Source organism: Chelon labrosus (genome assembly GCF_963514085.1).
Source record: "Chelon labrosus genome assembly, chromosome: 7".
In the NCBI taxonomy this organism is placed as follows: Eukaryota; Metazoa; Chordata; class Actinopteri; order Mugiliformes; family Mugilidae; genus Chelon; species Chelon labrosus.
The window spans coordinates 22,675,696-22,703,308 of NC_140343.1; the positions used below are offsets into that span (position 1 = coordinate 22,675,696).

Sequence of the window (27,613 nt, forward strand, 5' to 3'; positions counted from 1 at the left end):
ATGTGAATTTGTCACATTTTAAATGAAAACAAAAAAAACATGTTTACCCAAATCTCCCTGACAATTACCCAAAAAGGGAAGCACTCAGCGTAGCCGTGAATGAGGACACTCTCAGGTCAGTTTGTGATATTGCTCAACAGTGTAATTCACTGCTACTGAGCCAATTGGACACCAACTGCACCTGCAAATGAAATCACTCACTAACCAATCATCCTACTCAAGCGTCAAGAGCAATATAAGTCACACTGAAAATCAAAAATCTTTATGCTAGACCCAACACCTGCCAGTTCACTTAACTCGGTGGATAAACAGATTTTTTTCCCCTCCTTTTTCTCAGTCGGCATCCAATCATCATACGACGCTGCGGCAAATCAAATGGGCATGAGGAAGGAGGGCAACTATGCCTAGTCTCTGCAGAAGAGCCTTGGCTGGATGAACAGGTGTTACGACTGAATACCAATGCAGCTTCAGAAAGACAACATAGATGGGCTAAATCCCCCCTGGCAATGACTAAAATCATTTCCAAATAAGCATTTATGATCATCAGCTAAATCAGAAGAAAAAAATACACTGATGAAAATTTTGCTTTTACTAAAGCATAATTAAGGAGACAGTGTGGCGTACTAAATTCGTTTTTACCACTCTCTTGAATTGAATCAGACATGAAGGGTGCAGGTGGTGAAATTCATGCAGATATTTTCACTCTAATGTATCATTTTTTTATTGAATGTTTTTAAAATGATGTTTCTGTCTCTGTCTGTCGAGATAATTTGCAACATTCACCTTCGCGCCCATTTCTTCGCTGTTGTCCAAAAAAAACTCTTTTTAGTTTAGACTACTAGTCAGACTAATTAAATCTATTTGTGGTCACTCAAGGCGGATGTAATAAGAGAAACCTTTGCTAATAGTTTAGTCAAGGCAAAGCTTTCACTTTCACTTTTCTTTCCATGTTCAAAACTTGATGCTCCGTCAATATAGGCGTGAAGTCACAAATTGCAGCTTGGAACATTAATTATGATGATGGTGGGGAATATAAATAAATAAAACTGCTGTCTTAAAGAGAACCTTATGCAAGTATTAAAACTTTGAGAAATTAAGAGCAAATTCAAAATATTATTTATAATCCTTTATATATATATATATATATATATATATATATGTGTGTGAATACCCACACAATTTGCTGTAGAAAATCATTTAGTTACTTTATTGAACCAGTTTTTTTTTTCTTGTAAATCTTCTCACACTGAACTTATAGATAGAAATCCCACACAGTTGGAAAGGCTAATGTCTCTATATGCAGATGACACCTTTTTATGTTGGTGTATGGTGTTGTATTGTGTTTAGACACAAAAATTTATACTTGAAATAATTAAGACAATAACTGGATCACCACACGCAATCTGATCCATGTCCTCAATGTACTAAATAAAGTTACCAAGCTTAAATCATTATTTAAGTTATTGTTGCATCATTACTTGGAAAAGCATTTAAATACTAAAAGTAAAGTGAAAGTAAAAATGTCATGACTTTATATATTATTAAACTACATGCAAATTGAAGTAAGTGTTAATTTACAGTTTGGTAGGTTGGTTGCTCCAAGTACCTAGAAGAATGTGCCTCGATGGGATGGTAAGTGGATTTAGTTTGCTTTCTCAGTGACTTCTGTCTCTTTGATGTAGACATCAGGGCTTTGGGTTAGATCACCTGCTGCAGGACTCCTTGTGGCTGAGGATATTTATTTATGACTTATTTACAGCTGTAGAGTATATCTGGGGGTGTTGTAGAGCTGCAGAACAAATTTGGTGCTAACTAGTCACCGCCCTGATGCTACTGTGTGATGGTTGAGAATCTTTTACTCAGTTCTGTACATGAACCAACCGATTAAACATGTGCATGGAAGAATGCACCTTTCCTTCAGTATAGGGTAGCTAAGGCTTTAACTTGTGCCAGCATATGGCAGACGTAACCACCACAACAACTAGACTAAGCTAACAGAGTTAGCAAAATACTCTTTTTCCATTCAGAGTGGAAAAGCACACACTATTGATTAAGCCTTGACAGCTTACTAGATACTGCATTTAGGCATACTACAACAAGTGTTTGACGTTGCAAAGGCTAATGATGAAAAATTATTTTGCTGACAAATGCTCTGGCCACAGCTACCAGAATTGTGTTTCCGCGAAAAGTTTGTGAAGCTGGAAAATGACTGATGGGAGAAACAGCTGATCGATAAGCCATTAACTCAGACTAGTTTTAAATGAAAGCTGACAAATTGTTAACTAGACTCCTCTTGCTAGCTTTATGCTAATTTCTGAACATGCTACATATAGTAGCCCAGCCTGAGTGCTTCCATTTGTTCTGAACTTCATTATCTTTCTGGGTTCAAGCTTCATCAGAGAGCTGTTCTTATTTATTACATCAGTTCCTCACAGCTATATTAATCTTAGCAACGAACAAGAACATTTGGATTAAGTCACCAGCGTTCCCTTTTAAAAACCGCACTGAGCTTCTGCAGGAGAGACTATTCTCATTTTAATTAAAGGTTTGAGTGACACCACGATCATCTCATGCCAGAAAACTTTTATTTCATGAATTCTAATCTGATCCCTGCCATAGAGAATGAGCAGGCTCATGCTGGCTTCTTAACTGCTGACACTGCTGGTCAACGAGATGAATTTTTCCTCTCCGCGGGTGTTTCTCGACTTGAAATAAAGAGCATTGGCAGGACTTAAATTGGTGGCACTTTGTGGTCTTTAAAGAAAGGGGACTCATTAAAACTAACCCACAGAAGCTTTCAAGTTTCCTTCATCATTAGCCAATGTAACAGCAGATAAGAGAAGAGTAATTATAGATCTGGGTAACTTGTGTTGTCAATTTAAAAGTGATGGAGCTGCATAATCCCCAGCCTTGTGATATGACCCTCCACCCTGCAGTGTCATCCCTGTTTTTAATGAGCCCTAGCAGAGGTATACTCACAGAGATGGTCACTGATGATGGCACACAGGATATCACTTCCGTTGTAAATCAGCGACTGCTTGCCTTGACACTTTCAAGTCTTGTTACCTATTTTGTTTAATATGACATATAATAATATCTCAGAATGATAAATTGTGACTGTGTGTGTGTATTATGAAAGCATACAAGTAATAAAATAATATAATTCTGTTAGTGTGATGCAATGGTCCACAATGATCAAACTGAAAAGTACTTTTTGTCATTTCTTGATTTAAATGTTGTCCTCTTCTGAACCCTGGCCATGGCCATTTCACGCAGTAAATATCCAAAAATGATTTGGATGGAGGATCAAACATTCATATACGGAAACGGTAACTCATGAACATTTGTCAAAGGGAAAAATAATTCAACTTATGCAGGAAGAGTGAATCTTTCTTTTGGAGAACCTTTAATTACACCTATTGCGACTTATTTCCTCACCTAATTTGGGAAACACTAAGCGTGATTAAACATTAGAGGATATGGCTCAAGTAGGCATTTTACCATAAAATTGCAGTCACCCCCTGAAAACAGATCAAAAAGCGAGGGGGAAAAAAGCTACACAGTAGTTGCCACACATGTGGTCGAGGGTTTAAAAAATTAGCAATGCTCAACTGGAACGGAAGTAGCTTGCGGTGAGTGCCGCAGCAGAGTTCCTCTAATCATATGTAACATCTACCTTTGGAACGTAGCGGAGGGAGTTTACAATAAGCTTAACCCCTACTTTTATATTGCACTCAGCAGGTTTCCCCCTCCATGTTGGGCACTTTGAACACTATTTTGTTATTCTGACTTCACTTGGTTTCATAATCCGCGGTGCCCTGTTTTTTTTCAGTTTTTCTTTTTTCCTCTAAAATTGTACCTCGCAGGCCTTTGATGTTTTGTGGAAAACACGCTGTTGCTGCTTCATTTGGCTGGTGTTTGACGGGTTAACTCACAGTGGAAGAGACTTAATAAAACGGTTAGGTTTTGTGACTTTGGTTCGTTTGTAACCTTCGCAAAAAATATAAGTAGAGTGACATAAGCGTGAAAAATGAGTTTTTTGTAAGGTCATGGAAGGTAATTTGTTGATGGCGAGAGAGTGGAGGAATTAGGGACGTTCCCTCCCACTGACCCATTTGATATCGCACAACGGAGGCTGTTTGAGAATTTGGCAGCCGACGCGGCGCGGCGCATTTAGCGAGGACCGGACTTTCAGGAGGTCTGAGGAAACGTGGGAAGAGAGAGAGAGAGAGAGAACTGGAAAGTTGATGTGAATTAATTGAACTCTGTACATAATTCTGCGTCAATGGCCTCCTCTGTCTCTGTGCGGAGCACTGAGAAAGAGACAGGGTTTCGATTGCCCAATATTCATCTACATTTTTTCCCCTGGATAGGCACAATATGGTGGGCTTAATTAACTTCTCTCAAAGGTGAAGCAGTGCGCACCATCTGCTGTGAGACAATCACATTTGTATGCCTCTCTGAATAATCCCGTTACTCCATTAAAGCACAGCAGTATGCAGAGAAAAGAAGTCTTGGTAGAAGAGACAAAACTTCTCAATTATATATCACTTTGGAAAGCTAAACAGTCTTTTTTTTTTACCCATCTACCTTGCAAAGAAGGAAAAGTTGGGGATGATTCCTGCGAAAACTGCCATCACTGACATGTAATGTCAGTTTCGGTCCAGTCCTCTCAGACCCTGATAATTTCATACATGTTACTGCGAGACAATTTGAATTCTTTAATATATCTGAAGGACCACACATTGCAATCAAGGGCCTGCTGAACTTGCCCTAAAGCCGGGTCATTATTTGATCTTTGTGCATCTTAATCTGATTATCTCATTGTGGAGGTAAACTTCAGACTCAATCTTGTTAGCAGCTGGCCAAGATGGATTACGACGGCCAGTGAGGTGGAAAATGAACTGAGCAGTTCAGCTTTGGCCTTGCTCTCTTTCAAGACACTCACCACCACTACTTCAGCTCCTTCTGCTTTTCTTTCTGCTGGCCCTTCAAACGAGATATTATCCTCAGGAAAACCATTGGCAGCCCCTCTGCCCCCCCCCCCCCCTTTCCCCACACCCCCTTTTCTTTATCTCTGATGCTTTAACTAAGTGAGGACAATGGCGAAAAAAAAAAAAAAAAAATCCTGACCTCTCCTAAACATTGAGATTTTCAGACACACCGTGTTATGAGGAGACGGTAAAGTGGCTAAAACCTTAACTACACAAAAAGACGAATCTCGCTCTGAAAGGCTTTAAATTCCAAGACTTTGCGTTTCAGCTGTTGTTGGGCCATTTTGACCAAGACATGCAGGAGAACCCCGATAGGTCGAGAGAGGTATGCGTTGCCTCGATTCTCATCTTAAATGAAGAGGGTTTGCTTTTTTGCCTTTTCTCTTTTTCTCCCCTCCTTAAATTATGCAAATGCCTTAGATGTGTGGTCCCGCTTAAGACACTCAGTTTTGCTTGTGGTCTTATTGCGGTATTGAGTGCCTTTACAGTGAATGCACACCACAGTCCACAGCACAAAAAGTCCCCCTAAAGGCTGAAAGGAGTTCAAAGCATTCAAAAGACAAAAAGGACTAAGCTGGGATTTTTTTTTTATGTACACTGAAAAGAAGAATAAAATATAAGTTCCCTATTGGTGCCTGTTATGGCAGTGGCACCCATATTAAAGCATTATGTTACGACATAAAGGCTGCCTGAAATATTTCGTGCGCACCATATGCAAAGAAGAAATGAGAATAACTTAGAGAGAGGCGGTGAATTTGCAACACGAACCACTGAATGCTCTTTTTGACACACTATTGAGGGAACAAGGAATTCAAAAGAGGTTATATTCGATCAGGTTTTCTGCCTCAATAGGTTATAATCACTCCTAAAGTATTGAGCACTACACAGAGAAGAGAGCTTGTAAGGAGGCTAATCAGCAGGTTTTCTCCCTATTATCGTTTCCCATCTGAGGGTAACAGCGCACAGAAGTACCCCCTTCTATTGATTATCTGGACGGGAATTTAAATATTAATACACTGCCCAGCCCTGCTTGGCACTCTCTCTAGAGCTGGGCTGCATGGCAAAGCACTCATTCCCCAGATTAAAAACCCCTTCTTTTTTTTTTTTCCAAAAAAAAAAAAAAAAAAGCACAATCCTGCTCTCTTTTCAGCTACAAGAAAAAAAACTTCAAGGGGGACGTTGAGAGGAGAAAGGGGCCAGAGCTCTGTGTCTCTGCAGTGAATTCAAAGACGACACTTTTCCTTCAGGCCTGGGTCTGCTGAAGACGCAGGAATCACACAGCAGCCATTTAACTGCTGCTGTTTGCCATTGAGATGAAAACTGAGAAGCTGCGTCCTCCGGTTGCCTGGTCGAGCTAAAAGGAAAAAAAGTGAATTCATTCAGCTTTTAGCCCATTTTAGCGCACGGATTGTGTTGAAAATCAAGGCAGGTTAGAAGCAAAAGTCGGCGACGTGCAGCGGCTCCGACGAGCGCTGGCTGAAACAGTTCAAGGAGCAGCCGATGCAAATATGACACGATTGCCCCTCGTATGTTCTGGACGTTACATCCGTGAGCCCAGAGACCCCCTCTGTCCACTCGACCTTGTGAATGTGCACATTTGCCTTCGGGGCCTGGTTCCGCACGGAGGGGACAAAAGCGTGTTGACATCAATATTGGTGGGGCAACCCAAACACACAAGATATGGCCCCCCCACTTGACACGTGAATAGTGAACTGCAACAGAGTTCATAATGTGCGGCGTACACTGAGTGTGGGACAAATTGTTGCATTTGTGTTGAAATACAGACGGAAAATGTTGCTAGTTATCTTAATCATCATACAAAGAATTAAATGGTCGGGAAAAAAAACACCCATCATAACATCTTTAATTATTATCCATCTACCATTTATTTCCCCATCTGCCACCTCAATATACACCTCAGCAATGTTTTCACCATTTCACGTTATGAGCCAGGGATCGGCCAAATCCTGTGGTAATCACCTGAGAGCTATATAATGAAGAGATAAGCCTAAAGCACAAGACAAACAATTTAGCATGATGTTAAGTCCTCGTCTCATACAGTGAGAGAGATGTCCATTAATACACCTGCCTCGATTTGCATTCATTCTAGCTGGACCCCTGAGTCAATCAGTAACTCTGAAATTGGTTCCTAAGACACACAAAGCTTCCCCCTCTCTGTATGAGATGTATTGAGGCTATAATAGAAACTGTTGCTGAATTTGGGATGAGTGACTCCTCTCCACTGAGGCAGTGCAGTTTCTGGGGATTATATCTTTTTGTGTAGCATCTATTTTTGCTTTCTGTGTGAGGCGTTAATAGTATTTTTAATGGGAAAATAAACAAAGGTTTAAGTTTCCCTTAGTAAAAAAAACAATAATTGAAAAGAAAGAATAAATATGACTTAAAACTTTCTCTGCTGTAAGAGTGCTTCAATTTGACGCCGTAGCTACAGCGATAGGCCAGGCCCTACGCAGACCCCAACACTGTAGCCTGACGTGCACCTCACCAGAAATGTAACTACGCACCACGTAGCAGACCGCAAGAGCTATGATTGGTCCGCTCGGTAGTAGAGTATTTCTGCTTTAGCATTTCTGGCTTTTTCTTTGTCTCCGCAATTTTCAAATTGAATGTTTTGGATCAATAAATATGGACCAAGAAAGATTCACTGAGGAGGTTCGTAGGTACAAGCATTTGTATGACTTGTCTTGGGCGAAATATCAGCGAAACTTTCAGTCACCATTGTTGAATGTAAAACAAGAAGTAGAAACAAAACTGAACCTGACTGGCAAAGAAGGCTCAGCGCCGACTAGCATCGACGACATCTAGTCCCACAGAGGCACAAACCATACTTTACATCCACACAAATGCCAGGTCCAGATGTTTACCAGTAGGACATTGCATTGTCACAAGATGGTCAATGGTATTCACTTCACCCGTCAGTGGTGACTGTGGGTACTATATTTTTTGCTAACATCACCAGCTACAACGTGCCATTGCCATAGCTGGTTAGCAAAAGTTTTTCTGTTAGAGCTTGGAAGGTGGAGGTTAAATGACTAAGCTGGCACTGCTGCTAACAAGCTAATTTTCTAGCTTGTTTTCCATGAGCCGGTTGTACCAGTGTTATTTTACAGGCAACACCAGCACTGGGTACGATCACATTGTGATCACATTGAGTTTTTGTTACAATTACGATGACGATATTTCTCCAGAAGTTTGAACAGTGCAGATAGAGAATCTGACGGAAATTTCAGTGATACAGAAATAACAAATTTAGAAAATAACTTTTGTTGAAGAAATCCTTGATAATGAGGTTTTCAGAATTCAACTGTTCTAGTGAATATTGTTAATCTGGAATGACGTTCTTTCATAGCGGTTTCCTTCTATTTTTCAGACAGAATGGAGTCACTGACTTGCTCAATATCAACAGCTAATTCTGCTTATTAGAAAACAAATGTTTAAGTCATCTAGGAATAATATGCCCTTATATACCCGTGGTCCTATGAAAATCACACACAAACACCTTAACCCTAACCCGACTGTTTGAGGTGATTATAAAAACTTTTGACTTCTGATGCCACTGCCACAGTTGCTCATCCCCGCACGTCCTAAGCATCTAACCTCATTCCAAGCATTAGTATGGCTTTTTCTGATTAAACTGTCTCTGAGAGGTGAGGACCTCGTCATACACCTCTGCCACATGATAATGTGACAGCAAAGGCCATTAATGCAAGAGCACAGAGGTCATTAGCATCGCTCCATGGTGTAGCATAAAGTAATCACCTCCTGAGATCTGTCTCCTGTGACTGCTGTACTGTCTGTCCTCCCCCTGTGGTTATTCACTACATGTGTAAGGTCAGTTAATGATGGTGGACAGAGATATCTGACCAGGGGAGCCGCTCTGGCAGCTGATTATGCTCTGCTCCCGACACTTCTTAATCAGCCACGAGATGACAAGGCCGACACTGTTAAGGATTTTAAACATTCCCCGCCGCTCATCAAAGATGTTGCAATAAGAGTAGGCTGACCATAAATTGGAAAGAGCGGACAGGTGTGAAACTGTGCAACATTTCCACCTTCCAGAGGGCTTAATGAACAGAATCCCAGCATACCATAACATAAAAAATAACACGACTGATTCATTTTAACATAAAAATATGCTTGTGAATAATATCCCGGCGTATATGTCTGATCATGGCGTAATTTAGTGACTCAGCTTTAGAATGGGGGAGGAAAACCATGGAGATCACACTGCTTGGCATACAGAAGGCTTTACATCTGTACTGCACTATCCCAAACTTCAAGACCTATGTCCAGAATTAAATGCCAACACAGGAACTAATGTGTGATAAGGTTGAGTGGATAAAATCTTGCAATGCTTGGCTTTCAACTCACAAATGAAACTGTAGCTGACTCGGCCTAGTTGTTTAACTCCCACCAGAATGTGACTGACAGCTTTCACACCAGGCCAAATGAACTGCACTACACGGACAAACACACCAGAGTTTGTTTGATGCATGAAAACAGCACAAGTTTAGTAGCCCTAACCCTAACCCTAACCCCTTTAATCATACTTTGCTACCATGTGCAAATATTGTTGGGGATAGGCAGTGGGTGTACAAATTGCCTCACTAGAGACTACGTTTAGCAGCCACAGCCCTGCGAGTGATTAGGTGAAGGCAAAAGACAGATTTGGCTAGGAACAATTTTTTAAATGTTTTTTATTAAATATATAGATATTTTGGCAGGAAATAAATACGTCATTATGTAACCAGATCGCAAGTTTGTTTCCTTCCAAATATATTTTTAGTTGCTATGTAATTGCATACAAAAGGTAATTTCCAGATAGCGTACGTCTAAAATAAAATGAGTAAGTCACTATGTGTGTAGATTTTAACCACCTTTGACTGATTTGTACTGATTTAGCAGTATACGTCTTGCTGTGAAGAAAGAAGGATGTCTTGTCATTCATATTTTCATGTGTGTGGTCTGAGCATCAAGAGGGTGATTGGATCAAAAAGACCAGATCTAAAACCCAAGCTTCTTTAAGCACCTTCAAGAAACCCAGAGTGGCGTGTTAACATTGCTGTTGTGCGAGGAGACCAAACAAAAGGAGACAGCAGTGACAGTTAAAGCACGGATGACACACAAAGATACAAAAGAGAACATCATACCAGAACGATATATCACTACAGCTGATGTTTCTCCTTCACACAAATGGCATCCCAGTAATTTTTCTTTGAGATGTGTGAATGATGTTTGCCGCCATCCATCATAAAAGGACATAATGGAGTTTGGGGAAGTCGGAGAGACTTGGACACTCCAGGGAGCTCATTACTGGACCTATTAATCTGTTATTTGACCCCTGCGAGATCATTCTCCAATCTTAAAAAGGCCTATGCTTCCTTAATCCAAAGATAAAAACAAAACCTCTACTGTGTCTTGGGGATCAACGCTCCAATTCAGACAACAAAGCAGAGAAATAACATCAATGCCTTAGATTGGTTTGTTCTCAATGTTGGATAAAAGCACGTTGATACACTTCTTATTCATCTGACTGAGTGCTTTGAAAATGATCTCCAAGCAAAAGCTAAATAATTGATATTCAAGAGAAATCTTAATGTTGATGTCGATGCCGAAGCCCAGTGCAAATATAAAATGAAGCGGGGGAAAGAGAATATGAAAATTACCGTCCGGCAGACCTTTGTTATGACTGAGGAACTAACCACGGGAGTATTAGACATTGAGTGCTTTCCACTTTCCCTTTAAAGAAGAGTCCTCCTGCCATTCTGTGTATGCATCCTTCCTTCAGGGGTGATTGTCTCCTTGTTAGTGGTCTGCTGTTGAGCTCAGCACTTTGCCAAGTCAAAAACAATGTCATGCCTTGGAGGGCTGTGTGTCTCTGTCCTTTTGTTAGGCTTCTGCAACACTCAATTAAATTTCCTCCATGCAGCAGACAATAGACCCAGGTATTATCAGATAATTCCTATTATTATCATCATTTTTGTCATGTACTCCAGTAATTTTATTGTAGCTACGGTAAACCGTTTCTCTTATTATTAAGGTTTTTTCTAACAGGGATAATCACTTGACAGTTTTTCAAAATATTTCTTGTCATTGTTACTCTTTGCTTCTGTTTTATACAGATTCACAGAGGTAGGCCAGAGGGTTTGCCACATGTAATGTGAATGAAAACTGTTGAGATCAGTCAAGCCGGTTGTCTTTGCGTAAATGTACCGTCCCGGTCCAGCTTGGTAGCCCATTCTCAGCTACAAGACGGATCTTCCGCGAAAGATGACGTTCCCAATATGGCGCCCTTCAACGCAGTGGCCCGTGATTATGCAGCGGCTTGGTGCTCTCTGCTTGTTGTTTGGTTGTGTGTGATTTGTCTGTAACTCCAGGCTATTTAAAGCTGTTTTTATTGTTTTAAAATGTATTATAACAGATTTTCATTGTACATTGACAACTAAGTCTATCTGATGTGATCTAAATAGACCAAAGCCACATGTTAGCCTAGCAACATCAAGGATACAAATAACCCATAATGCCACGTGTTACAATGATAATTTATCCAATCAAAAACAATGTTTCAACACGTTATTTTTTAGGCCACAACCGTAAGGTTAGCAGTTTAAAAACTTAAAGATGAAGCAATGTCTAATCATGTTCAGGCAAAAAAGTCCTTCAGTGCAGCACGCGTAGGTTTGAGAGATATTGCTATATTGATGCTGGCTAACTAAACGGTAAGGGGCTTTCAGGCAGTTAGTGACTACCACCTCCTTGTAGCATCACTGTTCTGTATTTTAAATGGACAACACCACGTTTACCAGATAAATCTCATCCAAGGACGGATATCTCGACGAAAAAAGAAGTATGTTTCAGCATGCGAGTGCTTCACATTAACATGACAACTAGCTATGACACTGATTTAAACAGGCCATAACATGATTATGTAGCTGAATCAGACGTTCGTGGTCAGAGATACTGTAGCTAAAGAAATAGTACGCGTTCATGCTTGGAAGGTCACAAAGGATTTTATCCTAGGTAGCAGGTTAAGAAATGATGACACCATATGGACACTCCATTTGAAACTGATTCTCAGAGATACTTCTGGCTTTGATTTCGCCCTCAGATGGCTAGAAAGAAAAGGACAGTTATACATATTTCAAGGCCCAGGGATTTACAAAGGGACTTAGGAATAAAGAGGTATGAACCTTTGAACTAAACAAAGGTCCATCACCCACATTTCACATCAGATGTGCCGTGTAGCCCTTGTAAAGACGTGGATGTGGAAGGATAGGAGAGAGGAACCAGCATGACTTTACAGACAGGTTGTCTGAGTGTTGTCTGCATGTTCCATGACCCCCATCTTCCCCGTGCCTCCATATCTAACCCGCACAGCACTTGTTGGCTGCAGAGGTCTGTGGAGAAGCCTCCGCAGCGTCGCACATCTGTGGGCCTCTTTGAATTGAACCAGCGGCTCACAACAACAGGCAGTATCAGTTGCATTAAGTTGATTAAAGTGGTTGGCGGACACAGGCACTTGTGCGCTCACAATGCCAGATGAAAGAGCAGCGCAGCGGCGGCGGCCCCTTTTCTGGTTGTCAGAGAATCCGCCTTTGCTCTCAGCAGAGGTCAACAAAAGACCAAATAATACGAGAGTGAAAGCAATCGAAAGCTTCTTTGCCAAATGATCTCTAATTGGCCCTTTCTTCCTTGTGGATCAGTCCTATGATTTTGGTGGTGACAGTCGACTTATCCACAATTCTACCTTTAAAAGCTTCTCTTGAAAGTGGACTACTTGAAAGAAGTGACCATTACCTAAACTACAATTGTGGGGGGAAAAACTAAGTAAAAAAATAAAAAATAAAAGATTTCCACTGCTGAATTGCACCTATCAAATGGAACACATAATTGAACTGAATTTATCAAATAAGAAAAAATATTGGAGCCAAAGGGAGCAGATGACTTATAGCTATATATAAAAAAAGAGGCTTCTGAGAATTGTGCATAAGAAAAAAAATAAATAAATCCTGAATTTGATCAGGATCTGACAGCACTTCGGTTTCATTTATCAGTGCTGCACGGTAATTTATTCAAATAATTACGATGCCAGATGCCATCCCCTCTTTAACCATCAAAACAAACTACAAGCTTTGTCCCTCCCATGCAGCTGAAGAGGTGTCATGTGAGGCAAGCTTTCCTTTTCATTACAGATACCATTTGAGAAACATGCCATATTCCACTTTTGGAAAGAAGTCAAGACAGAAGCTGACAGTATTGTTCTAGTATCAGTGTAGCGAAAGAAAAAAAACAACAGGAAAAACAAACAAAAGCTTTGGCACTAAGGAGCTGTTCCAGGGATGATAACGATAGGAAAAAAAAAAGGAAAAGAGGCGAGGTGATCAATGCTGTTCTGGATTTTGATAACACAATGCTCATGCCTGAGACAAATGATGGAAATTCTTAAGGAGAGAGGGCCTGCAATGTGCCAAATCTGCTCCAAATTAGCCTTCAAGAACAACTCTCAGTGTGTATACGGAGGCTGCGTGAGTAAATAAAGGGCCAGCATAAATTACCTTTGGATGTCAATTGTGATAGCGCACCCTGTTTTTCTTTTTGTTATCGTGTCGCCTATTCGTCTCGCTGGCGGATGACATGAAATGAAAGTATTCTCTCTCTAGCACCACCAACAGTACTCAGAGCGCTTTCTGACACTTGAAAACGCTACGGGTTCGTGAAACCACAGCTGGGCCCCTACTGATTGGCTTGCACACAGGCTGCCACTAAACTTTCGCTGCTTGAGGAGTTGTCTGTGCCGGGACAGGTGGTGTTTATGCAGATGAATGAACACATTACTGTGTGCTCTTCCTTTTGGTTTAAACATTAGCGTTTCAAATGTGACAAATCAGATGTTCATCTCCTGCTATATGCAGCCATTGTGTGCGCTGCTGGGAGACCTTTGTATATGAATTCCCGTAGGTGTTGATGTGCACATCCATAAAGTATGGACCACGCATTCAGACTCAGACTGTGATATATTCAGGAAATTCTCTTTGAATTCCTGCATTCAGGCACGCTGTAGTAACACTTAAGCATTTTTAGTTAATATTTCACTTATATCTGATTTCACAGCCTCCGTTCAGTACATTGCACTAGCTACTAGAGGCTGGCTTTGCAGCATTAGGCGGCAAGAATGAGCGAGACGATATCTGTTTTTCAGTCAGCGGCAGAATGAGGACTTAGCTGCCGGCTCTTACAATGAGTATTGTGAACACCATGCAATTATCTCCCTATTATCGCACATATGTTCTGCTATAATTGGGCCTCTCCCCTAGTCATTTCAGAGGAGCGGATCACTGACAGTGAACGGCGAGCTCTAATGATGTTACACCGTCTATACATTCTGTAAAACCTAAAGGTCATACAAATTATAACCCCGGTCCTGTCTGGGTAGGATAACTTGTGACATTTATCTTCCGCAAGGGCTGCAACTAATGATTATTTTCATTATCTATTAAACCATTTCTCAATTAGCTGAATGGCGCACGCGACTCATCGCAGTTTTCCCAGAGACGCATTATTTTCCAAAACAGTTGCCATCATAATAAATAATTAAACTACTCACATTTGAGAATGCTGAAAATTGTTGCCAATTATTTATGCCTCTCTTTTTATTTCCCCTTTTGCCAAATAACAGCACAATGTAGTCTTATCACTTAGTGTCAGTGAAACGTTATATGAAACTGTCATGCGACCCTATATTTTATTGCGTCCTTTGCTGCATGCATACAACGGTAAGACTCAAGTCTTTTGTACGCATGTATAAAAATAATGGCAGCAAAATGAACACGCCTGGACGTAAATGTTCCGCAGTAATGTGCACCTCAGTCATAAAAAAGAAAGAAAGAAAAAGAACTGAGCGTAAGAACATAATTTGCCGCAACATTTTCACAAATATTGATTCTTTTTTTTTTTTTCCTCAAAGTGCGAGGAACGGATGAAAGGCCTGCCTGATGAGAAATAACAGATTAGACGGGACATTTATAGACTGCGGCCACGACTTTATGAAATGTTCGCCCCACTTGCAGCGAGCTGCTTTGTTTCCGCGACACTCTGTGCTGTGGGTGAGACACTAAAGTCCCTATTGTCTGAGTCAACTTGACCTGACCTAGCTGGTTAAGCTGAGGCATTGTGAACAGCAAATCGCTTCAACTAGGGGGGTAGCTGCTTTGTGTGGCTATGGGGAAAATAACCTTATAAAAAAAAGCCCATACCCATAGTTAATGCAGAGAAAGACCAGTTTTGTCCCTGGAAAAGCTCTGTTTATTTCCAACTGCCTTGGAAAAAAAACACGACTATTGTTTCAGTGAACCTTTCTGACTCCCTTGGCGATCTGATCCTTCCTTATCCATTTAGCAACACTTTTTGCAACTCTAGCTGTGTGTGCGCACGCTGTTTGTCCGACTTTCTCACCGCGTCATGTGTCTGAGACGCGGGCATATGTCTGCATACGCGCGTATTTAGCGAAAGAGTCATTCCAGTCCTCGCCAGAGATGATGGTTGTGAAATATCTAGAAATGCAGCGCCAATCAACAGCTCGCATTCTGGCCTGAAGCCCACAGCAGTGAAGTGGTGATAGGGCCAGACAGTGCTTAGCACAAGCTCCTAATCACATCTCACCACTCGGCAGGCCTGTGCTTGCACGTTGCAGGTACTTGTAAACTCCTATCAGTCCTCGTCTTCGCACCCCGTGTTGCTCTCCGTGTCACCCTTCGCTAAGTTGATCTGGAGACAGCTTTAATTTAAAAATGTAATTAACTGTGCCATAACACAACCTCCAGCGAGCGCTCGCTGCTTATTCTTGTGATTCAAAACAAAAACAAACAATGCGATGGAAATGAGGTTAATAGCGTCACCCTCGCTTTGCCTTATCGTAAAATCAGATCCGGCTCTGGTCCTGTTTCGACAAGACTTCTTTTGCTGCTGCAGAGATATTAGTCAACGTACGGTTCTCAGCAACAACCATCACGATACCAATAAGACTGTCTTAGGATGCTTTTAATCACTGTAATGCTCTATTCTACATTATCACATCGTTGGCCTTTAGAAGATTTGTTTTTCGTATGTAGGGAAATAACAGCAGATCCTTATTGTGACCTTATATTTCAGCTAAATCTTTATTATCACCAGTCACAGCTATGTGTCTGGACACATACACACACACACAGATGTCAACTCAGCCATGAAAGCTATCAAAAGCAGAATTAAGTGGTGGTTTAGTCCAGACCAGTCCAAACTTGTATGATTGTCTGAACTGGGCACAGCTCTTGTTTGTGGTCTCCCACTGACTACCGAGTGGGCACAGAAGGGGGGAAGCCTTTTTCTCCCCATAGGCCCACCGCCACCTCCTCATTTCCTGCTGGACCTCACTTCCAGACATCTCCCTCGCTCTAATTACCTCAGCGTTAGTTGAAGTTCCAGTGGCAGCAGCAGCAGCCGTCCTCCCCGACAGCACCTTATTCTTGCAATGAACCGCGCTGCTAATTGTTCTATTACATCAACAATAACGCATCTTAGGAAGAACAAAAGAAAAAAAAAAGGGAAAGACAAAAACACAGAGGTAGGGACTAACTTGACATGCTAATTTTCATTAACCCTGATCTTTCTGTTCTTTCATCATCCTCCCTCCTCCCTTCTCGTACAGGGTGGCGAAGCACTCAAATTATCCACAAGCATTCCAGCTATCACTAATTATCCAAAGAGTTCCTCATTAGGCTATTTCAAATCCAACCTTAGATCAACACTTACTCAGACCTCGGGGATGCTTGATTCCCAGCAGCAGTTAAACAAACAATCAGTTCAAAGGATCAGGTATTCTACTTTAAGAGGAGAAGAAGAAAAAAAGCCAAGGGTAAACAACTGCTCATTTGAAAAGAAATGACTCCGGCGGCTCTCTGGCATGGATGCCCCGATCCATATTTCATTTTGCTCAAATACGTTCCATCTCTCTCCTAAATTGGGGTCATTTAGATATGAGAAGGTCTAAACAGAAGGGTGTTAGCTTAGCCTAGACAAAAGCTGGAGCTTTCAGCTGCCTTTCACTGTTGCCATGTCTTAAATCTGCTACGATCGATATTGTATATTCACAGTGGATTACGTTTGACTGGTTGTATGTGAAAAGAGTCGCTTGTAGTGATGAACCCATAGAAAATTACCTGCAGTTTCACTCTTCTAATGAAGAGAGCAGCACCAAGTCAGACCAGACAATATAAGCAAATAGCTGGTGAACAGAGTGGACCGTTTAGCAGCTGAAGACCCAGATACTTTCCTCCAAAACCGGTGGAAAATTAGAATCCAGCTAAAAGTGGACTTAAATATAGGGCGTGATCAGAGCAGTGACTCCAAATGAATGCCATCGCTGCTCCGTGCAAGCTAACAGGCAACTGCACTGCAACATATTCAGCCGTATCAAAGTAACGTTAATAGAAAGTGTTGTGTTCAGCTGGTTGCTGCTGTCCTGAAGTGACAAAAAATCAGTTTTCAGTCTCAACATTGCGCAGTCGTGGATCCCCCCGTGAAGGTCAGGGGTTCTGCAAGTGGTCACGACATGAAGCTAATGAGATATTATCTCTGATAGGAAACAAGTATATTCGAAATTATACTGTTTTGAGCTTTTTTGTTTTTGCTGCTGCTCTTGTCTTCGTGCAATACTGTAGTATTGACCTTTCAGGCCTTTATAAAAGTGTTCAAATCAAACAAGTGGCGAGACAAAAATCAATCTTCCATTTAACTGCGTCCAAGTTGGGAGGTGTGGAGTGGTGGTAATAAGATTCCTCCTCATTTTAAGAGGTCACAAGCAAATGAACATTCATAATGGGTGTAAAAAAGCACTTTGAATAGATGCAAAGTTTGAACATAAGTGTGGTTTTCATATTGGGCGTTTGGGTTGTTTGAGGGCCGACACAAAACTCAAGAACGGTGTACTTGAAAAGGTATTTGCAAAGTGCACGAAACATTGTCCTTTGTTTCTCCTTCCAGAGGGACACCCAAACACCAGCCCCCGTGTTCCTTGGAGACTTTTTGCTACTCTAACCAATCACAATCCTAATATGCAGTAATTTTCTACTGCTTCTCAGCCCCCATTCTCCTGAGCACACTCTCTTAATGTCAGAGCTGTGCTCTGTGAAACACCGCCAGAATTTGAGTCTGTCACTTAAAATATAATGCCGTCAGATCTGTTACTTTAACCTTGAAGCAATTAGCTGTTGCTGAGCTGTAATGAATCCTGACATCACTCCGCTGTGATGAAACCCCTAATTGCTCTGTAAAAATTGAAGCTTTTGACATCACTGCTGACAGACTTTTTTCTTCTTGGTTGTGCGGTCGCATGTGACGGCGCCTGGTTGAAACTTGAAAGGTAGCGGAGCTTCTCTGCCATCAGCTGTCCTGTCACTTGACAAAAAGAGAGAGGGAAACTGGCTGGATTTGCTGAAATGATGAGGCCATTTAAACTATGATATGTCGCAGCTATACGGCATCATTCAGCCGGGACTGTTGCAGATGTCCGTGCTAGTCTGGGCTCAGCCGTGAGGTGGGTGTATATGAAGATGACGAGTGGATGGCTTGCAGCCTCCGTGTCAACAAGTCTGTTCACTGGTTAGTCGCTGCTCTTAACAACCAAACTTTGGGAGCATTTTCAGCTGGGGAAAGTCATAAAGCACTATTTATCACATATACCTCCTCTAACTCATTTGTTATATCGGCACAGAGAAACAAGAGGTGACACGTTGCCAGGTCAGAAAAAGTCAACTTTTTGCAGTTAAAGAAAAGGAAGGGACATTTTTATCTCATTATTCAGCTGCATGCCATACTATATCTTTGCGTGCCAAGGTTCTTAAAATAACTTAGAGTTGTTAAGGATTCCCTGATGTCCTAGTATTAAGAAAATAATAATTTATTTAACATATACAATGCATGTACTATGGCCAAATTAGACAGAAGATTTATTTATTTATTTATTTATTTTAAGTAAAGTGAATTTTTGATTTATTTCCTCACAATGAATGCACTTCTAACTATCCCCAATGGGTCAGGATTCAGAATATAAGCAATAAACACAATATGAGCCATTAAATATTTAATGTGTGTAATGGCCAGGAAGGCTGCAACACTGCATCATGCCTGTAAATGTTTGAGACTTTACATTAATGCTAGAATAAATGCTAATTAATAAGGGGCTGCCAGGGGTTTGCCCTTCCTCTCAAGGCTTTCTGTTCTTTTAAATTACTTGAGGATTTTGCACTCAAATGTGCCCATGCTATTTTAATGGAGCAGCTATGCGTAACCTGTTTATTCTCAAGCATTATGTTGGCTCGGGCTGTTTTGTTTTGTATGTTGTGTATGGATTTGAGATCAGTGCGTGAGCGCAACCAGTTCGACGCATCCACGCGTTTCAGTGGAGCACCGGTTAAACCGGAGCGCGTTTCCTACTGAAGCTTTGGAGTTTAAAAACTGTGATTATGTACCGGTCTTTAAATGCTCCTGTGGGCTCTTTTAACAAAAAAAAAAAAAAAAAACACCAATGCAAGTCGCACGGACACACAGACAGCAGCAGCTGATAATAGGTGCACAAGATGTATAAGAGAACTTAGCGCGAAGAGGGGTTTTTTTGGGGGTGGAGGGAGGGAAGGTGGGGTAGGGGGGGTTAAATTTGTGTTTAGTGAGTGATGTAGGAGATGTGATAATGAGAGGCCAAGGAGAGCAAGTGTTACCTCATTATTGTAATGAAAAAGATATCCCACCATTACATCAGTTGGAAAAAGTGGCAATTAAAGTGCCCAACGAGGTTCCTTCAGGCAAGAAGGAGCAGAAGAAAACGACTCTCCAAAGCCCATCTGTTCTGGATAATATGCGCCATGTAAAAAGAAAGGCCTAATCCTCTTTATTCAAGTCTGCTGCCCTTTTTTTTTTTTTTTTTTTCCACAAGCGTTGGTGTTTTCTCGAGTATTGCTCATCTTCACCAAAGCTCAGGAGCGAATTCACAAATATGAATTATTCTACAATAATAATTCATATTCTAGAAGAGAGATTTTGCATAAAACCTGGATTATTATTATTATTATTTTTTTGTCTTGGATGCATTTCATCCTGCACATTAATAATTTTACACTGATACTACAATTGACTGCAAAACAAATGCCAAATATTCTAGTCAACCTCGTGGGCGCAGCGTGCTTTAAATCTGCGCAATTACTAATAAAAAAAAAAAGTAAAATAAAAAATGTAAAATGTGCAACACTGCGCCCCCCATACAAAAAAAAAAAAAAAAAATGACCAGGTACCATGAGGCTTAGGCAGTCTATTAATGCAACGCTGCTGTATGGCTTAGCCTATTATTAATGAATTGGAAACAGCCCGCACGACTGCCGACACTCCCCCCCTCCCGCCCCTCCCACCCGCAGAGTGCAATAAATAAATAATGCTGCAGAAGTCATGCATATGAACAACATGCGTCGCCACTATACTGCAGTAATGGGCTGGAGCTGCAGGGTCAATATGGTAGGCTAATATTTTCCAACACTGGCGATATAGGCCAGAGCTGTTTTCGCGATCATTGCTTACAAGGCCGCGATGGGAGCGATTTATTCTCCGGCAGCCTCCTCGCGGACGCGGTTTTCACAGATTACGCGCGGGTTTTTCAATGAGAACTGATATTGTATTTAGTGTAATTACTCTGAATGGTGCGCGCCATAATTGCGGGGCGAACACTGGCGCCAATAATAACTGTTGCCCTGTCTTGGCAGCTTGGTTAAAAAGGGGGAGAGGAGGAAAACGCACGAGGTTACGTTTAATTGATCTAGTGAGTCCTTAACGGCGCTGTCCGTGCAGAAAGTGAAACCAGCGGGGCTGTTCTTCCCTCGAAATGGGTGATGGAGGTGTCCACAGACTGAATGACAAGCAGGCGGCTTAAACAGGCCGCATTAACATGTGTCCCAAGTATTAAGAAACAGATAAACTTAAGCCCGTGTTTACTGCCTCCACTGGCGAGGTGACACCGCTGTCATGCGTTTTTTGTTTTTGTTTTCTTGGGGTGTTTTGGTGGTGTGTGCGGGCATGGCCGATTTTCTTAGAAGACAGTGTAAGAGAGGGAAAAAAAGTAACCAACATTAAAATGCAGCAGCGCTGTGTGTTTTTCTACAACACGAGCAGAATTAAAATAGCAGAAAGCAGCAACAACTATTGCGCATGCCTAAACAAAGATGCAAAAATGATATGCGTAAGGCTGCCTGCGTGCGTTTTTCATTTTTATAGACCAGCAAAGGTTAATTTGGCCCACTGTATTAAGAAAAAGAAAAAAAAAAGAAAGAAAGAAAAGAAAGCAACCCAAACAAACGGGCCCCGAGGCGTTAATTCACACCAAGCGGCCCTTCGCTATATTCTCCCGGGTGCGCGCTCAGAGGAGGCTAAATAAAATCAAAGTCTTTTAATAACATTTAATTCAAGACCCGCGCTGTGTTTGTTCTGTTATGCTCCCGGAGCAGCATCTCTCCGCAGAATCAGTTGTAGAAAAATAAGATACAAGACAAGGGCATAAAAAGATGTGCCAGTGCCAATGCGTAAACACGCTAAAAAGTACATTTTAGAAATGGCTAAAGCAACATCGGTGCAAAACTTTAAATGACACTGAGCGCGGACTGAGCACACTGCGATTATTTCCCCCAAGAAAACTTCCTGAAACAAGTTCACTAACGGCTATTGGTTATCGAGAATGAGCAGATTATCAGCACTTCTTTCTTTCCTTCTTTCTTTCTTGCAGGCTTCTTGTCCCGATTCTGCTGCACCGGTCGCTCACGCTGAGAAATTCAGGCTTATTGTCTGCTGTGCTCCCAGGGAACAGCTGCTAAGCCAAGGCCACATTCCCAGTATACCCGACTCATCAAAACCATTCATCCCACCACCAATCAGCTGCTGCGCATCCATATGCATATGCGCTGGTAAACATAAATATAAAGGCGTGGAAACTGACCTCCAGTCGGTGATCACTGCTTCTACAGCTTCCAATTTAAAGGCCATATGCTCCTGTAACAAATTATTTAGCTGGACGCATCCATGTCAGAAAATGATGTCAGCCTTAAAATGCGGCGAGCTGGGATTATGTGGATTAGCCATGGCTAAAACATCAATATGTGTAGGCTGGGAGAGCCTAAAATAAGAGCACGGGAAATATGGCAATGATTTTTTTTTTTTAGGATTTTGCAAATGAAATGTAAATGCTAGAATAGTATTTACATTTAAATTGTGAAAAAAACGCGCTTTGGATTTTTGCATCTTCATCTCCTTGTATGAAAGTTTTTTCTTTATAAAAAAAGAAAAAGAAAAAAGAAATTTTGACTCGGTTTCAATAGAGGCGCCTACAATTCAATTAGTATCATTACTTCTTTATTCATTCAGTTCTTCTCCATCTAATAAACTTTATAAGTTTATTTGCTAATGTAAGTGTATTTGTACAAAAGACAAACAAACAATCAAACATGAGCAGTCCTCTGGGCCCGGACAGAAAGTCTTTAGGACCGGGTTGAGGCTATCCGGGCCTATATTAAATACCTCCTTTACTTCTGTAAAATGTCTTTAAATGTGTCTTTTTTGGGGGGGAGTGGACAGATAGGAAAAAAAACGTCCTGCAATGTGGTTCCGATGCTGTTACTCACATCACGTGTTCAACCAGGTTTTCTGGTCATCGTCTTAATTCGCGTTTTTTTTTTTTTGTTTTGTTTTGTTTTTACCGCGGATGCGGTGTGCCGGACATGGGGTTAGACAGGGGGTTTAGTGCCGGCTGCCCCCCCGGCCCAAGGCCATGAATGAGCACCCTCGGGACAAGAGGTCTCTGGAGGCTGGGATGCGGCGCGGAAGGAGTCCGGTACATACTGCTGTACATGGCTGCGGCCGCCGCGGCTGCCGTCGTGCTGTCCACGGTGCCCAGCAGGCTCGGGTGGTAGAAATAGGGCGACGGGAACATTCTCTGTAAGGCCGAGTAGTTTCCTGCTTCAGCCAGGAGCTCTAATCCGACCGCCGTTTGCCTCTTCCACTTCGTCCTGGAAATCAGATCAAAATACAACAGATGAATTATTTAATCACTTCGCTCTCTGCTTATTCCCCAAACGCCCCTTCAATTGGTATGCAGAGGCCTAATTATTGCAGGCACGAATATATGTTAAGGTTTAATTAGGCACAAAAAAAAGGACAGAATTATGTTATAGTTCAAATTATTCTTATGTTCTCACACCTCTGTAAAATATCAAGGTAATAAATACAGACTCTGTAATAAAGTCTTCAAATAAACTTTTGTTTTGAAGGGTCGTGGCTGAACAATTTCAAAAGATCATTTTTTAAAGTGAGAGAATTTTTGCAATAAGATGCGCATGAGGAACAAATTAAATAAATGCACTGATCCAATAACAGTTTAGGCTATAAATTATACAAAAAGCAACAATTAAGATAAATCAATAGGAAAACAAGTAAAAGCAAATAAAAGATATACATTTGCGGAAAATTCACTGCGTGTTTTTCCTTATAAAAACAGTGACATGAGACACTACATCACTGTGATTGTGTCTAAATGTCTGTCTCACTTGTGTCTGCATTTTTTTGCCAGACAACTAAACAATTTTTTTCTTTGCTTTCGCAAATAAAAATGATTAAAACTAAAAACAAGGAGTTTGGCAGAAATTATTTAATATAAATCTGGCTTGATTTTATTTATTTCCTTCCCCGCTGAATGAATTAGAGGTGTGAAGGAGAAGCGGTGCAAGATACAAATACAGGCCTGTCAAATGTGAATTAAAGGAGCTGGGAAATAATTCTGCAACTTCAAGGGAAAAAATATGACGAGACAATTTTTTTTTGTCTTATTAGTGTGGTAGTTTTTTTTTTTTTTTTTTTTTTCCCCTAAAGGACCAAACATTCAAGTTCTTGTTGCGCCACTCTTCTCCCTGGCTTGGTAGTTTTTTTTGTGCAGTTCTTAATAATAATAGTTATGATGATGGCCGCCTACCTTCTGTTTTGGTACCAGGTCTTGACTTGTGTGTCTGTCAGGTTGAGAGCCGCGGCCAGATCCATGCGGTCCTGGACGCTGAGGTATTTTTGTCGCTCAAAGCTCCTCTCCAGCTGGTTGAGCTGGTGGTCGGTAAAGGCTGTCCGTGCTTTCCGAGGTTTTTTCGTGCGCACCGGTGGACTGTCTCTGCTACTCGAGATTTCCCGGTCACCCTCTTCTTTAGTCCCTAAGGCGAAAGCATTGGAGTTAAGCAAAAACAGCCTCCTTGAGAACCCCCCTCCGCACAGCATGCAAAATGTGTATACATTTTTTGAATGTGATCAAATAATGGCACAGAGCACTGTATCAGGCTCCTGTCAAACTTTCCACAACTTCTTCCGCCACATGTGTGGCACAGCAAAAAGCAATAAAAGAAACTTGCGCTTGTTTGTCACGTGCAGTTTTTTCTTTCAGAAAACGAGAAATCAATATATCAATCCATCTCTATTTGTAGCTGTGTTTCAGTGCGCCATGATCCCCCCTCTAGGAAGAACAATAATCTCTCTAATTGACCCACTAGGGAGGCCCCGCGCACAGGGAAAATCACCAGGCTTACATCTGTTTTCACATCTATTAGACTAATAAAGGAAGCTGGAAGAATAAGACAAAGAATCTGATTATTAATATTTTTATCATCATCATTATTGTTATTATTATTATTATTAAGTAACTGTGTAATTTCCCTCAGTCCCTAGCTGTATTTAGGCTTTTTGCAGCCTATAATCTTTAAACTCAACTGGATTTAAAAGACTGAGATATTTTAGCAAACGAAGCAAGCAGCACATGGCATCTTTCAAGGGTAAATAACATCAGATGTGAGCTTACCGTTGCATTTCATTTCACTTTGAATGTCATCTCTCCTGTCCAACTTGCTTCTGTTTTCGTCTTGTTCCAACTTGGGCCTGAAGCCGTCCGGAGCCGTGGCACTTTCTGGTTTTGGCGTGTGATGGGGTGAGGATACACTGGTGCTGTAAGGTGCGCAGGCTGCCAGCGGTTTACTGTCGCCTAAAATGTCTTTGATTAAAAACGAGGAGGTGGCAGTCCTCGGGGCGCAGCCGGCCCCGGCGAGCGGCTGCTGCTGCTGCTGCTGCTGCTGCTGAGGCGACAGCGGCAAACTCTGCGGCTGGTTGTGGTGGTGTTGGTGATGATGCTGAAGGCTGTCCGGCACCAGATGCGGATCGCCGCCGTGCTCCATGGTGACCGAGATGGGGGACGAGGGGGCCGTTCCCACAGTGTCTATCTCCGAGCATGGCGACGGGGTTGCCTGGCTCCTGAAATCCGCTGTCCTGCTGTCGCCGAGCCGAAAATCTCCGTTCATTAGCACGGGGTTACCAGAGTTAGAAGCGCTGGATAAAATAGTGTCTATCCCAAAACTCGACCCGCTGGATCCTTCCATATTAAGAAAGGAGGGATGAAGTCTTCATAACAACAGCGAGATGCTTCTCCTCCGGTGCAAATCACAAGAACGTCTGCAAAATTAACTCTGAGTTATATATATAGAAAAAAAATAAAAATAAAGTAAAATAATAAAAAAATATTGATAAATAAACCCAGGAAAGAAACAAAATCCACGTTTACAAGCGGCTCAGACTATGGTCCAAGATGTTACATTCAATGAAAATGCGGAAAAGCAAAGTGTGGGTCTGGTAGTCCACGTCCCTTTTAGTGTTTGGATATTGAACTTTGTGTTAAAAGTTGAGGCGTATAGAGAGATATACATAGGGCTGACTCCTCGACATCAGGCTCCCCCTTTTTGCTGCTAATCGCTCCAGTGTTGCTCTACAATGACTTCCTATACTGACGTCACGGCCCACGGCGAGGGGGAATTAATATTTTCTCCTTTATAATAAACACTCGACGCCTTTTTCTCTCTCCCTCCTCCCCACCCACACGCCCACCTCCCTCTGCCGCCATTGGCTTGCATCCCCGACCGGCTCCGGCGCCTCAGCCAATCGGGGAGTTGTTTCTTTATCGAGACGGTTCAAGCCAACCATCGCGCCGAGTTTAGTAGGCTACGGCTCTTTGAAAAAAGAAAAAGGAGGAAAGAAAAAAAAAAAACAACAAAAAAAAAAGAAAAACACATGCATGTGCTTTCAGGCCACGCTGGAAACATTTTTATATGAAATCCCGGCCGCGACAGAAAAGACGTGGGAGAATTTTGAAATTTAAAAATGAAATCAAGAGCTCTAAATAATTTTACAAAAGTGCAACTTAAAGGGAAAGGAAATCCTCAGTGGCAGCTCCAGCATGGTAGGACAAACAAGAAACATTTATTTATTCATGTACAGACGTTACTTTTTATTTGTTTTAATGGTTCTGCATCTTGGAAAAGTTGCGCGTAAAATGCGCAACTGTTGCCGTATTTTAAATTGGCTGCATTTTAGCCCTGACTTTGAGTTGAGAGAAAAGAAAAAAAAAAGTTAGAATATAAAAGGCTGCAAATCAGGCCACGAAGGCGCCCAGATAACCGGCTGCGGTGTCACGGGGTGGCATCTGATCTATCTTTATGGATATATTCTGAGAGTCGCAAGGTCGACATATTTAGAAGCGGGGAGGAGTAGTGGTGACTGTCATGACAGTGCATCTTGTTAATAACCATGTCACCCTAATTAGTAAAGTAATTATGAGGTGCTAATGAGCGTTCAAAGGTAGTAGAAATTCAGCACTTTTTCCTCCTCTCGACGCGGATCTGAAGGATGTGGGGTGGGGTGGGGGGGGAGATGTGCGGCTCAAGCTGACAAAGTGTCTGCAGAGAGAGGCTGCAGCTCTGGAAGTGCAGACTCTCCGGATGATGGGAAATGCCACTTCTCATAGGTAGGTGAAGGTGGCTGCACATGTTTTTTTTTTTTTGTTTTTTTTTTTTTTCATCCTCCTTTTGGCGGACCTAAATGTAATTTCTTCTTTCTCCACAGTCACCGCAACCTTTCCCTGAATTTGTGGACGGATCATCGAGCAGGGGTTTTAGCTCCCGTTATTATTATTTCCCTTTTCTTCTTTCTCCTCCGGCAGGTTGGCACAGGAGATGGTGCTGATGGGTGATGATTATTCATGTGAGGCTGATGAAGATTATTTTATGCCGCTCAAAAGTCCGGATTCGTAGGTTTGTCCTTGATTTAATTTGACTTTGAAATTAGCAATAATCCAGGATAGAGTTTGTCTATTAAAAAGATTTTTTTTCCTTATAAAACGGGCATGTACATTCAACAAATTGTGAAGAATTTTGCAAATAATTTCTTTAATGCCTCAAAATGAGTAAGTTTTAACTTCTTATTTTTTATTTTTATTAATTTTGTTGGCAAATATTGAATTCCTGGACTGCAGCAGAAAATGAAGGAAGAAAAGTTATTACTAACTGCCACCCTTTTTATTATGATAAACCTGTGTTGATAATATATTATTCACGCTTTGCTTTTAATGTTAATATTGACCCCAGCATTTAATTTTAAAATCCATTTTCTCTCATACTTTAAACCAGATTATTTAAATCTTATTATTTTAGTTTAATTGCTTTAAATTAAATGCCACAGTG

General features: G+C 41.4%; 1 protein-coding gene across 1 annotated transcript; it reads right to left on the reverse strand.

Moving 5' to 3' along the window:
* Window positions 1-22,612: 22,612 nt before the first annotated feature.
* On the reverse strand, window positions 22,613-25,554 carry barhl2 (BarH-like homeobox 2). Its single transcript, XM_084547630.1, has 3 exons — window positions 24,910-25,554; window positions 24,046-24,271; window positions 22,613-23,086 (listed from the first exon to the last, which is right to left on the reverse strand). The coding sequence occupies exons 1-3, from the start codon at window positions 25,478-25,480 to the stop codon at window positions 22,774-22,776; spliced, it is 1,110 nt and encodes a 369-aa protein (XP_084403756.1). The 5' UTR covers window positions 25,481-25,554; the 3' UTR covers window positions 22,613-22,773.
* Between the last annotated feature and the right edge of the window lie 2,059 nt (window positions 25,555-27,613).

Bases quoted from the DNA above. Each gene is read 5' to 3' on its own strand.
- barhl2 (XM_084547630.1), bottom strand. From the start codon at position 25,480: ATGGAAGGATCCAGCGGGTCGAGTTTTGGGATAGACACTATTTTATCC. The intron at 24,272-24,909 runs GTAAGCTCACAT...CTTTCGCCTTAG, and splicing joins AAGTGAAATGAAATGCAACG to GGACTAAAGAAGAGGGTGAC. The intron at 23,087-24,045 runs GTAGGCGGCCAT...TCTGATTTCCAG, and splicing joins ACCTGGTACCAAAACAGAAG to GACGAAGTGGAAGAGGCAAA.